Source organism: Danio aesculapii, chromosome 15 (genome assembly GCF_903798145.1).
Source record: "Danio aesculapii chromosome 15, fDanAes4.1, whole genome shotgun sequence".
NCBI lineage: Eukaryota > Metazoa > Chordata > Actinopteri > Cypriniformes > Danionidae > Danio > Danio aesculapii.
Genome location: NC_079449.1, coordinates 4,548,745 through 4,561,244, shown reverse-complemented (window position 1 = coordinate 4,561,244; position 12,500 = coordinate 4,548,745). Strand labels below are relative to the sequence as shown.

The 12,500-nt window shown below is 38.6% G+C and overlaps 1 protein-coding gene across 1 annotated transcript in view; it reads left to right on the top strand.

The window, feature by feature from the left end:
- Positions 1-12,500, top strand: part of gucy1a2 (guanylate cyclase 1, soluble, alpha 2) — a 166,906-nt gene that overhangs the window by 4,438 nt on the left and 149,968 nt on the right. The window contains 2 exon segments of the mRNA XM_056474182.1: positions 7,308-7,369; positions 10,695-10,810. Of these exon segments, the coding sequence (XP_056330157.1) occupies positions 7,308-7,369; positions 10,695-10,810 (178 nt within the window).

Here is a 12,500-nt window from a genome sequence, read left to right as displayed (position 1 = left end):
TAGCTAAGTTGTCCGTAGTGTATGAGTGTGTGGGTGAATTAATGTGTATGGGTGTTTCCCAGTGATGTGTTGCAGCTGGAAGGGCATCTGCTGCGTAAAACATAGGCTGAATAAGTTGGCAGTTCATTCCGCTGTGGGGGGACCCCTGATCCATAAAGGACTAAGCCAAAGGAACATGAATGAATGAATGAATGAATATAGAGTTGCATTATTCACTTTGCGATATATGAAATTTAAATTATTTTTAAATATATGTGAAGTTTAAGAGAGCAAGAACAATTTTTCACAGTATTTCCTATTATATATATTTCCTTTATAATTTAAAAACTGCTTCGGTCAATATTATTAGCCCCTTTAAGTATTTTGTTGATTGTCTACAGAACAAACCACTGTTGGGTGTCACGGTGGCTCAGTGAGTAGCATGATCGCCTCACAGCAAGAAGGTCGCTGATTCGAGCCCCAGCTGCGTCATCAGGCATTTCTGTTGGCATTTCATATTGGTATTTCATGGACAAGTTGGCGGTTCATTCCACTGTGGCGACCCCTGATTAATAAAGAGACTAAGCTGAAAAGAAAACAAATTAATGAATAAACAAACCACTGTTGTTTAAAAACTTGCCTAATTAACATAATTTCGTCCCTTTATTAATCAGGGGTCGCCACAGCGGAATGAACAGCTAACTATTCCAGCATATGTTTTAAGCAGCAGAGTTGCCCTTCCGGCCACAACCCAGTACTGGGAAACACCCATCTCACATCCACAAACTCACTCATACACTACAGCCAACATGGGGAGAAAATGCAAACTCCACACAGAAATGTCAACTGGCCCAGCCAGGACTTGAACTAGCAACCATCTTGCTGTGAGACGACAGTGCTAACCACTGAGCCACCGTGTTGCCTATTTTCTATTATATACAGTTGTAGTCAGAATTATTAGCCCTCCTTTGAATATTTTTTCTTTTTTTTCATGTTTCCCAAACTATTTTTAACAGAGCAAGGAAATTTTAACAGTATGTCTGGTAATATTTTTTCTTCTGGAGAAAGTCTTATTTGTTTTATTTCAGCTAGAATAAAAGCAGTTTTACATTTTTTAAAACCCATTTTCAGGTCAATATTATTAGCCTGTTTTAGCTATATACTTTTTTGATAGTCTACAGAACAAACCACTGTTATACTATTACTTCCCTAATTACCCTAACCTGCTTAGTTAACCTAATTAACCTAGTTAAGCCTACTTAAGTATGGAAGTGTCTTGAAAAATATCTAGTAAAATATTATTTACTGTCATCATGGCAAAGATAAAATAAATCAGTTATTAGAGATGAGTTATTAAAACTATTATGATTAGAAATGTGTTGAAAAAATCCCTCCATTAAACAGAAATTGGGGAAAAAATAAACAGGGGGGCTAATAATTCTTCAACTAATAAAGACTTCAACTGTATATATATTTTTTCTTTATGATTGAAAAACTGCTTGGGTCAATATTATTGTCACTTGGCAATTTCCAAAAATCGAATTAATTTTATTAAATTATTAGAATTACCATATTTTATCCAAAACCTACTGAAGAACATAATAGTAGTTCATAGAAACATTGTTAACATGTTAATATTAAAAGACAGAAATGTACACTGCAAACATTGTAAACTAAGCTTGGTAGATTCAAATAATGTAGTGTAAAACATTGTGAAACATCAATATATCTGCATTGTCCATTAATATAAAAAGCTTATCACATGTATAGGTAATATGAAGTAATATAAATAATGTATAGTTTTATACATTGTATTTATTATAATGTATAATATATGTATAATGTTATGTATACTGTATAATTTAACATTGTTAACGTGTTAATAATAAAAAACAGAAATGTGCGCACATCTAAGAATCTCAAGGTGCTCAATCAAAAATAAACACAGTAGCAAATAATCAACATTGTTGTATTATCACAATGTTTCGCCCTACATGGTCTTCATCAGGTAAAACAATACAATTGGAGAACTCAAGAAATAGTAATACAGCTCTACACATCACACCTGCACTCAATCAGCCAACAAGCCAGTGATCCAGTAAATAAGCACACACACACACACACACACACACACACACACACACACACACACACACACACACACACACACACACATATACAACAATACACATATGACAGTATAAGACGCATACATACCATTACAAAAAAGATTTAAAATCCAAATCCTTTAACTTCCTCGGAGACAGAGTATTCAGTGTATAAATATAGCGCATCACATCTGCAAAAAAATAATCGCATCAATCAACCAACAGGCCAGTGAATGTAGGTCGAAACGTTGTGATAATAAAAAGATTTCGAGAGCTAAAGTGGAAGTGTCCTGATTTTCCTTTGCTAACATGTTAATAATAAACATTAAAAAACAACATGCAAATAAAAAGCCATCAGCCTTTCCATTGTTTGTGACCCCCGGGGTGATTACTTTATTTTAAAGACAATAGTGTCAGATGCAGAACATTGATTTAATGGCACCGGGTTAAACTGTCTGACACCTTTACGCCACTCACAATCATTAAAAATAAACTGAACATGGAGGATGGTCTCCGAGTGATGTTCTCCAAAATTAAATGATGAATAGACTTGAGCCTATTGGTATGTGTGCGCTGTTGTGTGCACGGTTTATATATTTATAACCACCTCAGAGAATATTGGGGGTCGCAAGTCACTTGCATTGTTATTTTTTGGGTGTCTCGGGCTGAACCCCTTCTCTATAGAACACGGGTGTCCAAACTCGGTCCTGCATATTTTAGTTCCAACCCCAATTAAACACACCTGAACCAGCTAATCAAGCTCTTTCTAGGTATACTAGAAACTTCCAGGAAGGCGTGTTGAAGGGAGTTGGAGCTAAACCATGCAGGACACCGGCCCTCCAGGACCGAGTTTGGACACCCCTGCTATGGAAAAACCACTGTTGTTTATTGACCTGCCTAATTAATCTAACTTGCCTAGTTAACCTAATAGTTAAGCTTTTAAACTGCACTTTAATACTAGTACCTTGCAAAATATCTAGTAAAATGTGATGTACTGTCATTATGGCAAAGATAAAAGAAATTAGTTAATAAAACTATTGTCTAAAATTGTGTCCGATGTTAAATCTCTCCATTAAACAACACTTTTAATTACAAAATTAACACAAAATAAGAAATAATTAATTCATAAATCAGTTTAAGTTACCGTAACTCTTTTTAATTAAGTCAAAGGAACTTTCTTAAAAATTAGAAGTTAAATAAGGTTGCACGGTGGCTCAGTGGTGAGTCGCCTCACAGCAAGAAGGTCGCTGGTTCGAGCCTCGGCTGGGTCAGCTGGCATTTCTCTGTGGAGTTTGCATGTTCTCCCTGTGTTGGTGTGGGTTTCCTTTGAGTGCTCCAGTTTCCCCCACAGTCCAAACACATGTGGTATAGGCGAATTGAATAAACTATTTTGGCTGTAGTGTATGTGTGTGAAAGAGTGTGTATGGGTGTTTCCCAGTGTTGGGTTGCAGCTGGAAGGGCATCCGTTGCATAAAACACGTGCTGGATGAGTTGGCAGTTCATTCCGCTGTGGTGACCGCTGATTATTAAAGGGACTAAGCCGAAAAAAAAACGAATGAATGATTATAGTTATAAGATCTGCACCTACCGATCGGCAGCACTCTCTCTCTGGCAAACAGAAGCTTATATTGCGTCAGTTGACATGTAGAATTGTCTTGTCTGGGGATTAAACGAAACAAATGTTCATTGACAAACACGCTTAGCAGAGGATCAGACGTATGCTTTGTTTGGTGTGTGATTTACATAGTTTAGCAGCTGTTTGTAATCAGTGATACAGAGGTATTCATGTGGAGTTTATAGAGCACACAAAACCTCTTCTGGCTTATTTTGGACAAAATCCAAAACAGAAAAAATCCCAAAATGCACTGGATTTGAGGAATACACAAGCATTCAGCATTGATGTTGATAGAATAGTTGATAGAAGCTTTAATGAAGGCTATTTTGCTTGACAATGCTGCATTTATTCAATTAAAAATACAGTAAAATGGAATATACATACATAAAGTGCATCCGGAGAGTATTCATATCGCTTCACTTTTTCCACATTTGTTTATGTTACAGCCTTATTCCAAAATGGATTAAATTAATTTATTACCTCAACATTCTACACACAATACCCCATAATGACAATGTGAAAAAAGAGTTTTTGAAATTGTTGCAAATTTATTGCAAATAAAAAAGCTGAAGAATCACATGTAAATCAGTATTCACAGCCTTTGCTCAATACTCTGTTGATGCACCTTTGGCAGCAATTACAGCCTCAAGTCTTTTTGAATATGATGCCGCAAGCTTGGCACACCTGTCTTTGGGAATGTTTGCCCATTCCACTTTGCAGTACCTCTCAAGCTCTATCAGCTTGGATGGGAAGTGACGGTGTACAGCCATTTATTAGATCTCTCCAGAGATGTTCAATAGGATTTGGATCTGGGCTGTGGCTAGGCCAATCAAGGACATTCACCGAGTTGTTGTGAAGCCACTCCATTGATATTTTATATGGTAATAATACTATATAATACAAGATTTAATATATTTTATATTATTAATGTAATTTTATTTAGTGCCTTTAAAACTCAATTCTCATAGCATTTTACAGTTAAAAGATACACGGATAAAACAATGTTGTTCATTCATTCAGTTTCCTTCGGCTTAGTCCCTTTTTTCATCAGGGGTTGCCAACCGCCAACTTATCCTGCATATGTTTTACACAGCAGATGCCCTTCCAGCTGCAGGTCAATACTGGGAAACACCCACACTCATTCACACACAATCACTACGGCCAATTTTGTTTATCCAATTCACCTATAGCGCATGTGTTTGGACTGTGGGGGAAACCGGAGCGCCCGGAGGAAACCCACACCAACACAAGCAGAACATGCAAACTCCACACAGAAATGCCAACTGACCCAGTCGGGACTCCAACCAGCGACTTTCTTGCTGTGAGGCGACAGTGCTAACCACAATATTGTGTATCGGTTAAGTTTAACCAGTCAAAACATACAAAATAAATCCCAAAATACTAAAGATGCACACCTTACAAATAGGTGAGTCTAAAAAGAGTGTATTAAATATCTGTTTGAATATATATATTTTAAAATCTAATTTATTCTTTGATTTAAAGCTGAATTTTCACCCTCATTCCTCCAGTCTTCAGTGCATGATCCTTCAGAAATGATTCTGTATTTACGTTCATTCCATAATCTATCAGATGCTTTTATATATAAGCGACCTTAATACATAAGCAGGGTGAGCATGGTCAGTACCTGGATGGGAGACAACATGGGAAAACAAGGTTGCTGTTGGAAGTGGTGTTAGTGAGGCCAGCAGGGGGCGCTCAACCTGCGGTCTGTGTAGGTCCTAATGCCCCAGTATAGTGAAGGGGACACTATACTATCAGTGATCGCTGTCTTTTCGGATGAGACGTTAAATCGAAGTCCTGACTCTTTGTGGTCATTAAAAATCTCATGGCACTTCTGGTAAAGAGTAGCGGTGTAACCCCAGTGTCCTGGCCAAATTGCCTCCATCGACCCTTAACCAATCATGCCCTCCAAATCATCCTCATCCTCCGAATTGGCTCTATTACTGTCTCTCCACTCCACCTAGAGCTCCACCTATCACTGTTTTTTTCTTTCTTTTGATATGGCAGTGTGATGAGTATTATGCATATGTGTGTGTGCGTGCGTGTGTGTGGTTGTTTGTTTGTGCATTTGTGTGTCCAAGTGCTTGTGTGTGCGTGCCCAAGTGTCTGTGTGTGTGAGCGTTCACTAATGTCTGTGTGTGTGTTTATGTCTCTGTGTGTTTGTGTGCTTGTGTGTATGTGTGCGTATGCGCGCATGTCTGTGCGTGTGTGTTCGTCTGAGCATTTGCATGTGTCCAAGTGCGTGCATGCGTGTGTGTATTTGTTAAAAGTCCAGTCCACTGTCATGCTAATCCGGACACCAGTATAATAAGAGCGGTCACGCAGAATCAGTCTCTCTCTCCTCGAATGTACTAAAGGAAAAGGAAAGACAGCACACTTTGGCAGAAAGAAAAATCAAGCCGTTTTAAACCCCATAAAGACTTTTCCGCACTGTGACATTATTTCCAAAACAAATCAAGCTAATTTTCCCACACATTCCCATTAGCATAATGTTCAGTGTTGTAATTGCCGTGCTTGTCTGCGAGTTGTGTTGGTATAAATCAGCTTTATTATTATCAGAGAGAGAGAAACCGCCGACCGCTGCGAGATCTCTAAAGCACATTTGAGCAGGTAAAGCTGGATTTGAGCTATTAAGAGCTTTTGCTGAAATCAGGAGGATTGTGATTGGCTCATTGTTGCCGTGGCAGCGTGATAAAGGCAGTTGATTGGATAAGGCTTAAGGGTGTATTCTATTACAGGTAGATCAGCACTGTAAATCCCCTTTAAAATGGCACACAGACCAATCTAATAGAGAAGATCGGTTTACTCTCACCGTTCACTGCATATAAACCTACGCCAGGTGATGCAGTGGCGCAGTATGTAGTGCTGTCCCCTCACAGCAAGAAGGTCGCTGGTTCGAGCCTCGGCTGGGTCAGTTGGCGTTTCTGAGTTTGCATGTTCTCCCTGCGTTCGCGTGGGTTTCCTCCGGGTGCTCCGGTTTCCCCCACAGTCCAAACACATGTGGTACAGGTGAATTGGGTAAGCTAAATTGTCCACAGTGTATGAATGTGAATGAGTGTGTATGGATGTTTCCTAGTGATGGGTTGCAGCTGGAAGGGCATCCGTTGTGTAAAACATATGCTGGATAAGTTGGTGGTTCATTCCGCTGTGGCGACCCCAGATTAATAAAGGGACTTAGCTGAAAAGAAAATGAACTGGGAAACATCCATACACACTCATTCACACATACACTAAACCTTCGCCAACACGGGGAGAAAATGCAATCTCCACACAGACCCAGCCTGGACTCGAACCAGCAACCTTTTTGCTGTGAGATCACAGTGCTAACCACCGAGCCACCATGCTGCCTGCATTGTACTTTGTGCAACCAAAAGAATCCACCATCATTTCAATCAATCATGTGATGTTATTGTGTCAATCGATGAATCCCGTGCTTTCAGGGTTTAAAGGAGTGTGACGGCGGTTTGGACGAGTGTGATGTGATTGTTTTTGTTTTTGTTCAGCAGTTTAATGGTGTCTTTGTGGTGTCGCTTGTGAATCTGGGTCGAGCAACTTCTGACTGCATTTGTTTTTCTGCCTTTTAGACCCCGACTATTCAGCAGGCCCTGCAGAGAACAGTGGAGTTTTACAGACAGAGGGAAATCAGGTACATGCTTTAAGGAGAAACACACTTCAATAAAATTGTGGCTAGTGAAAATGGCGAGTGGCTAGTAATGTTGGAAAACTACTAGCCACAGTGGCTGGTGAACAAAAAAGTTAATGTCAAGCCCTGCTTCTAACTATACGGTACATACAAAGCAGAAATAGGCAATATCTCTTGTCATAAGCATACAGTACACTATAGTATACTACACAAATTCATCACAAGGCCTACATACTTACACTGCAGTTTCTCTGCCCAGCGAAGAAGCCCGCGACTCCTCCTGTGGGATGAATGTTTGACGGTTGGTTATCCGGTGTCCTCTTTTCCTCTTGTTGTTCCAATACAGCAGCTGCTTCACGTAAAAGCACACTAACAGTGCCATTTTACTTCTGTTATACGTACATTAGTAACTCATGCCGTCTCATCCATCAAAACCGTGCTTCTGCCCTCGGGCTCTGAAAACACTCGACGTCACTTGAATACGCCCCTCCCACTGATAAGCATAGGCTTGAAAATGAAATTGAAAATGAAAACCCTGCTGAAAAATCCAGCTTAAACCAGCCTAGGCTGGTTGGCTGGTTTTAGCTGGTTGACCAGCCTGGTTTTAGAGGGGTTTTGGCCATTTCCAGGCTGGTTTCCAGCCTTTTCCAGCCTGGTCTTAGCTGGACATAGCTCGTTTTGGCTGGGCTCCTAGCCTGGCTAGGCTGGTCAAGCTGGTTTTAGCTGGTCATTTTCCAGCCTGACCAACTAAAACCAGGCTGGAAATGGCTGGAAACCAGCCTGGAAATGGCCAAAACCCCTCTAAAACCAGGCTGGTCAACCAGCTAAAACCAGTCAACCAGCCTAGGCTGGTTTAAGCTGGATTTTTCAGCAGGGAACTGAAATAAAAAAGCGTCAATAAAAGGAAAATTCACATTTTAATTAAAATTGTGTCACTATTATAGTGTGAACATCAATAACAAGCTTTGTAAAAATTGTGTGTTTTTTCAGTTTGGCTTGGTCTTGATGCGGAAATGCAGAGAAAATTAAATGTCGGCAACTTCATTTTAATAAATAACTTCATTTCAGTTTCAATTTTGGCAGATATTTAGCGAACAGTGTTTTATAATCAAATTGTTAATCTGGTTTTCATTTTAATTTCCAATGTTTATTTGATTTATTTAAAATTGGCAGGATTTACCTTCTATAGAATACTAGTATTTTCCAATATAATAACTAGTAAAATATCATGTAAGGCAACACGGTGGCTCAGCGGTTAGCACTGTCGCCTAACAGCAAGAAGTTCGCTAATTCGATTCCCACCTTGGTCAGTTGGCATTTCTGTGTGGAGTTTGCATGTTCCCCCCTTGTTGGTGTGGGTTTCCTCCGGGTGCTCCTCTACAAGTCCAAACACATGCGCTGTAGGTGAATTTAATAAGCTAAATTGGCTGTAGTGCATGTGTGTGAATGAGTGTGTATGGATGTTTCCCAGTGATGGGTTGCAGCTGGAAGGGCATCCGCTGCGTAAAACATATGCTGGAATAGTTGGCGGTTCATTCCACTGTGGCGACCTCTGATTAATAAGGGACTAACCTGAAGGAAAATGAATGAATGAAATGAATGCAAATATTATGTACTGTCATTATGGCAAAGACAAAGGAAATGAGGGTCACACCAACACAATCTCACGGCAATTTGTAACTTTTTGATTTAGTGGCTAATTCAATTTAGTACAATTTAGTATGATTTGCTCATCCCCCAATAACGATTGGGTTTAGGGGTTGGGTTAGGTGCCACACCTCCTTTTTAAAATCGTACAATTTCGAACGACTGAACTCGTACAAATTCGTACGAATTAGCCATTAAACTGACAAAACGTAAAATACTTACGTTTTCTCGTGAGATCAGGCTGGTCACGCTTTATTTTGATGATCCGTTTGTTGAATTTAAGTTACATTGCAACTAATTCTCAATAGATTATAAGTAGAGTTTCGAATGCTACAACTATTACTACTGCTACTACAGCCACAACCCTTACTACTACTACTACAATGTCTACTACTACTAAAACTATTACGACTACTACCACTGATACTACTACTACTACTACTACTACTACTACAGAGAGTTTCGAATGCTACAACTATTAATACTGCTACTACAGCCACAACCACTACTACTACAATATCTACTACTACTGAAACTATTACGACTACTACCACTGATACTGCTACTACTACTACAGAGAGTTTCGAATGCTACAACTATTACTACTGCTACTACAGCCACAACCCTTACTACTACTACTACAATGTCTACTACTACTGAAACTATTACGACTACTACCACTGATACTACTACTACTACTACTACAGAGAGTTTCGAATGCTACAACTATTAATACTGCTACTACAGCCACAACCACTACTTATACAATGTCTACTACTACTGAAACTATTACGACTACTACCACAGATACTACTAGTACTACTACAGAGAGTTTCGAATGCTACAGCTATTACTACTGCTATTACAGCCACAACCACTACTACTACCACAATGTCTACTACTACTGAAACTATTACGACTACTACCACTGATACTACTACTACTAATACTACAGAGAGTTTCAAATGCTACAACTATTACTACTGCTACTACAGCCACAACCACTACGACTACTACAATGTCTACTACTACTGAAACTATTACGACTACTACCACTGATACTACCTCTACTACATTTACTACTGATACTACTACAGCAATGACTGCTACTACATATACAACGTCTACTACTTCTGATACTACTACACCGACAACGATTACTACTACACATCCACTACTTCTGATACCACTATACCAACAAATTCTATTACTACAGATGCTACTTCAACTACTACTTCAAAAACCCCAACTACAAAGCTAATCCTGTCTTCAACTGTGTCTCCCATATGTTTATATCTAGTTGGAATTACAAATATTTTACATACAAACATGAAGCATAAAATATATTATAAACTTCTTCATCATTTATACAGTGTAACTCTGTTAAAGCTACGATAAGACATCAACATATTGAGATATTATTAACATCCTCATCATGTTTCTGCTTTAAAAAAATGTGGATTGTGAATATAATAATTGGTAATAAATTCAACTTGACACGACGTGCAAATATTTAAGAGTGACCTTAAAGTGTCCAAATACTTCTCAGGGCTGTTCTCTCAACAATTGTCTGAAATGTTTGTGTTTTCGTTCTTCATTTTGAGTTGTGGTAATGTTTATGTGGGTATTTTTTGGTTAAACTCAGATTAAATCTTAATGCGTCTCTCTCTTTCTCTTGCAGTGGACAGGAGTTTGTGCGAAACTTGTCAGACGAGCAGAAGTGTTTGTTCGAGAACTCGCGCTGCGACAGCCAGACCGACATCTCAGGAATACTGAAATACACAGCAACTATTTTAGGTACGTTCACAGGGGATTTTACACTTTACAAACACATTTGTATGCGCTAAGTGAAATAAATATCAGCTAGAAAGTGACCACAAGACCAGTTATAAGTGTCAATTTTTACAAACTGAGATTTATACTTTGTGATAGCGCTGTCACCTTACAGCAAGAAGATAGCTGGTTTGAATCCCCGGCTGGGTCAGTCCTTTGTGGAGTTTGCATGTTCTCCCCGTGTCCGCGTGGGTTTCCTCCGGGTGCTTACGTTTCCCCCACAGTCCAAACACATGCGCTATTGGTGAATTGGGTAAACTAAATTGGCCGTAGTGTGTGAATGAGTGTGTATGGGTGTTTCCCAGTACTGGGTTGCAGCTAGAAGGGCATCCGCTGTGTAAAACATATGCTGGAATAGTTGGTGGTTCATTCCACTGTGGCGACCTCTGAAATAGAGACTAAGAAAATGAATGTATGGTTTGGTAGCGTTTGACTGAGAGTTAAACAAAATGTAAGTATTGAGAAAAGCGTCTTTTAAAATGATCCAAACTAAGTTCTTAGCAGTGAATATTACTAATCAAAAAGGGAGTTTTGATGTATTTAAGGTGGGAAACTTGTAAAATATGTTTATGGAGCATGATAATTACATAATATTTTAATGATTATTGGCATAAAATATTATTGGCATGTTTTTTTGGTTATTAATAAATATGCACTGTAAAATCCAACAGTGAAAATGACTAAATGAAATAAGTTACTTTAACTTAAAATTAAGCAGAACTCAAACCTAATGAGTTATGAAATAATATATTACATTTTTTCTCTAATGCTAAAAGCATTTACCAGAGATGGTTTGCGGCTGGAAGGGCATCAGCTGCGTAAACATGTGCTGGATAAGTTGGCAGTTCATTCCGCTGTGGCGAACCCGGATTAATAAAGGGACTAAGCCGAAACAGAAAATGAATGAATGAAGTGAATGCTAAAAGCAATACCAAACTATGTGAGTAGCTATGTAGTTGTTTGGAATTAATTTGTTCTGACTGAGCTTAAAATATTTAAGTTACTAAGACTCTAAATCGGGCTGTAACGGTGGCGCAGTCGCCTCACATCAACAAGGTCGCTGGTTCGAGTCCTGGCTTGGCCAGTTGATATTTCTGTGAGGAGTTTGCATGTTCTCCTCATGTTGGCGAAGGTTTCCTCTAGGTGCCCCAACATTCCAAAGACGTGGTACATGTGAATTGATGTAATTGATGAAATGTGAAAAGATTAATTGGCTGTAGTGTACAGCTGAAGTCAGAATTATTAGCCCCCCTGTTTATTTTTTTCCCTAATTTCTGTTTAACGGAGAGCAGATTTCTTCAACACATTTCTAATCATAATAGTTTTAATAACTCATTTCTAATAACTGATTTATTTTCTCTTTGCCATGATGACAGTAAATAATATTTGACTAGATATTTTTATAGACACTTCAATACAGCTTAAAGTGACATTTAAAGGCTTAACTAGGTTAATTAGGTTAACTAGGCAGGTTAGGGGAATTAGGCAAGTTATTTTATAATGATGTTTGTTCTGTAGACTATCAAAAAATATATAGCTTAAAGGGGCTAATAATTTTGACCTTAAAATGGATTTAAAAAAATTAAAAACTGCTTTTATTCTAGCCGAAATAAAACAAATAAGACTTTCTCCAGAAGAAAGAATATTATCAGAC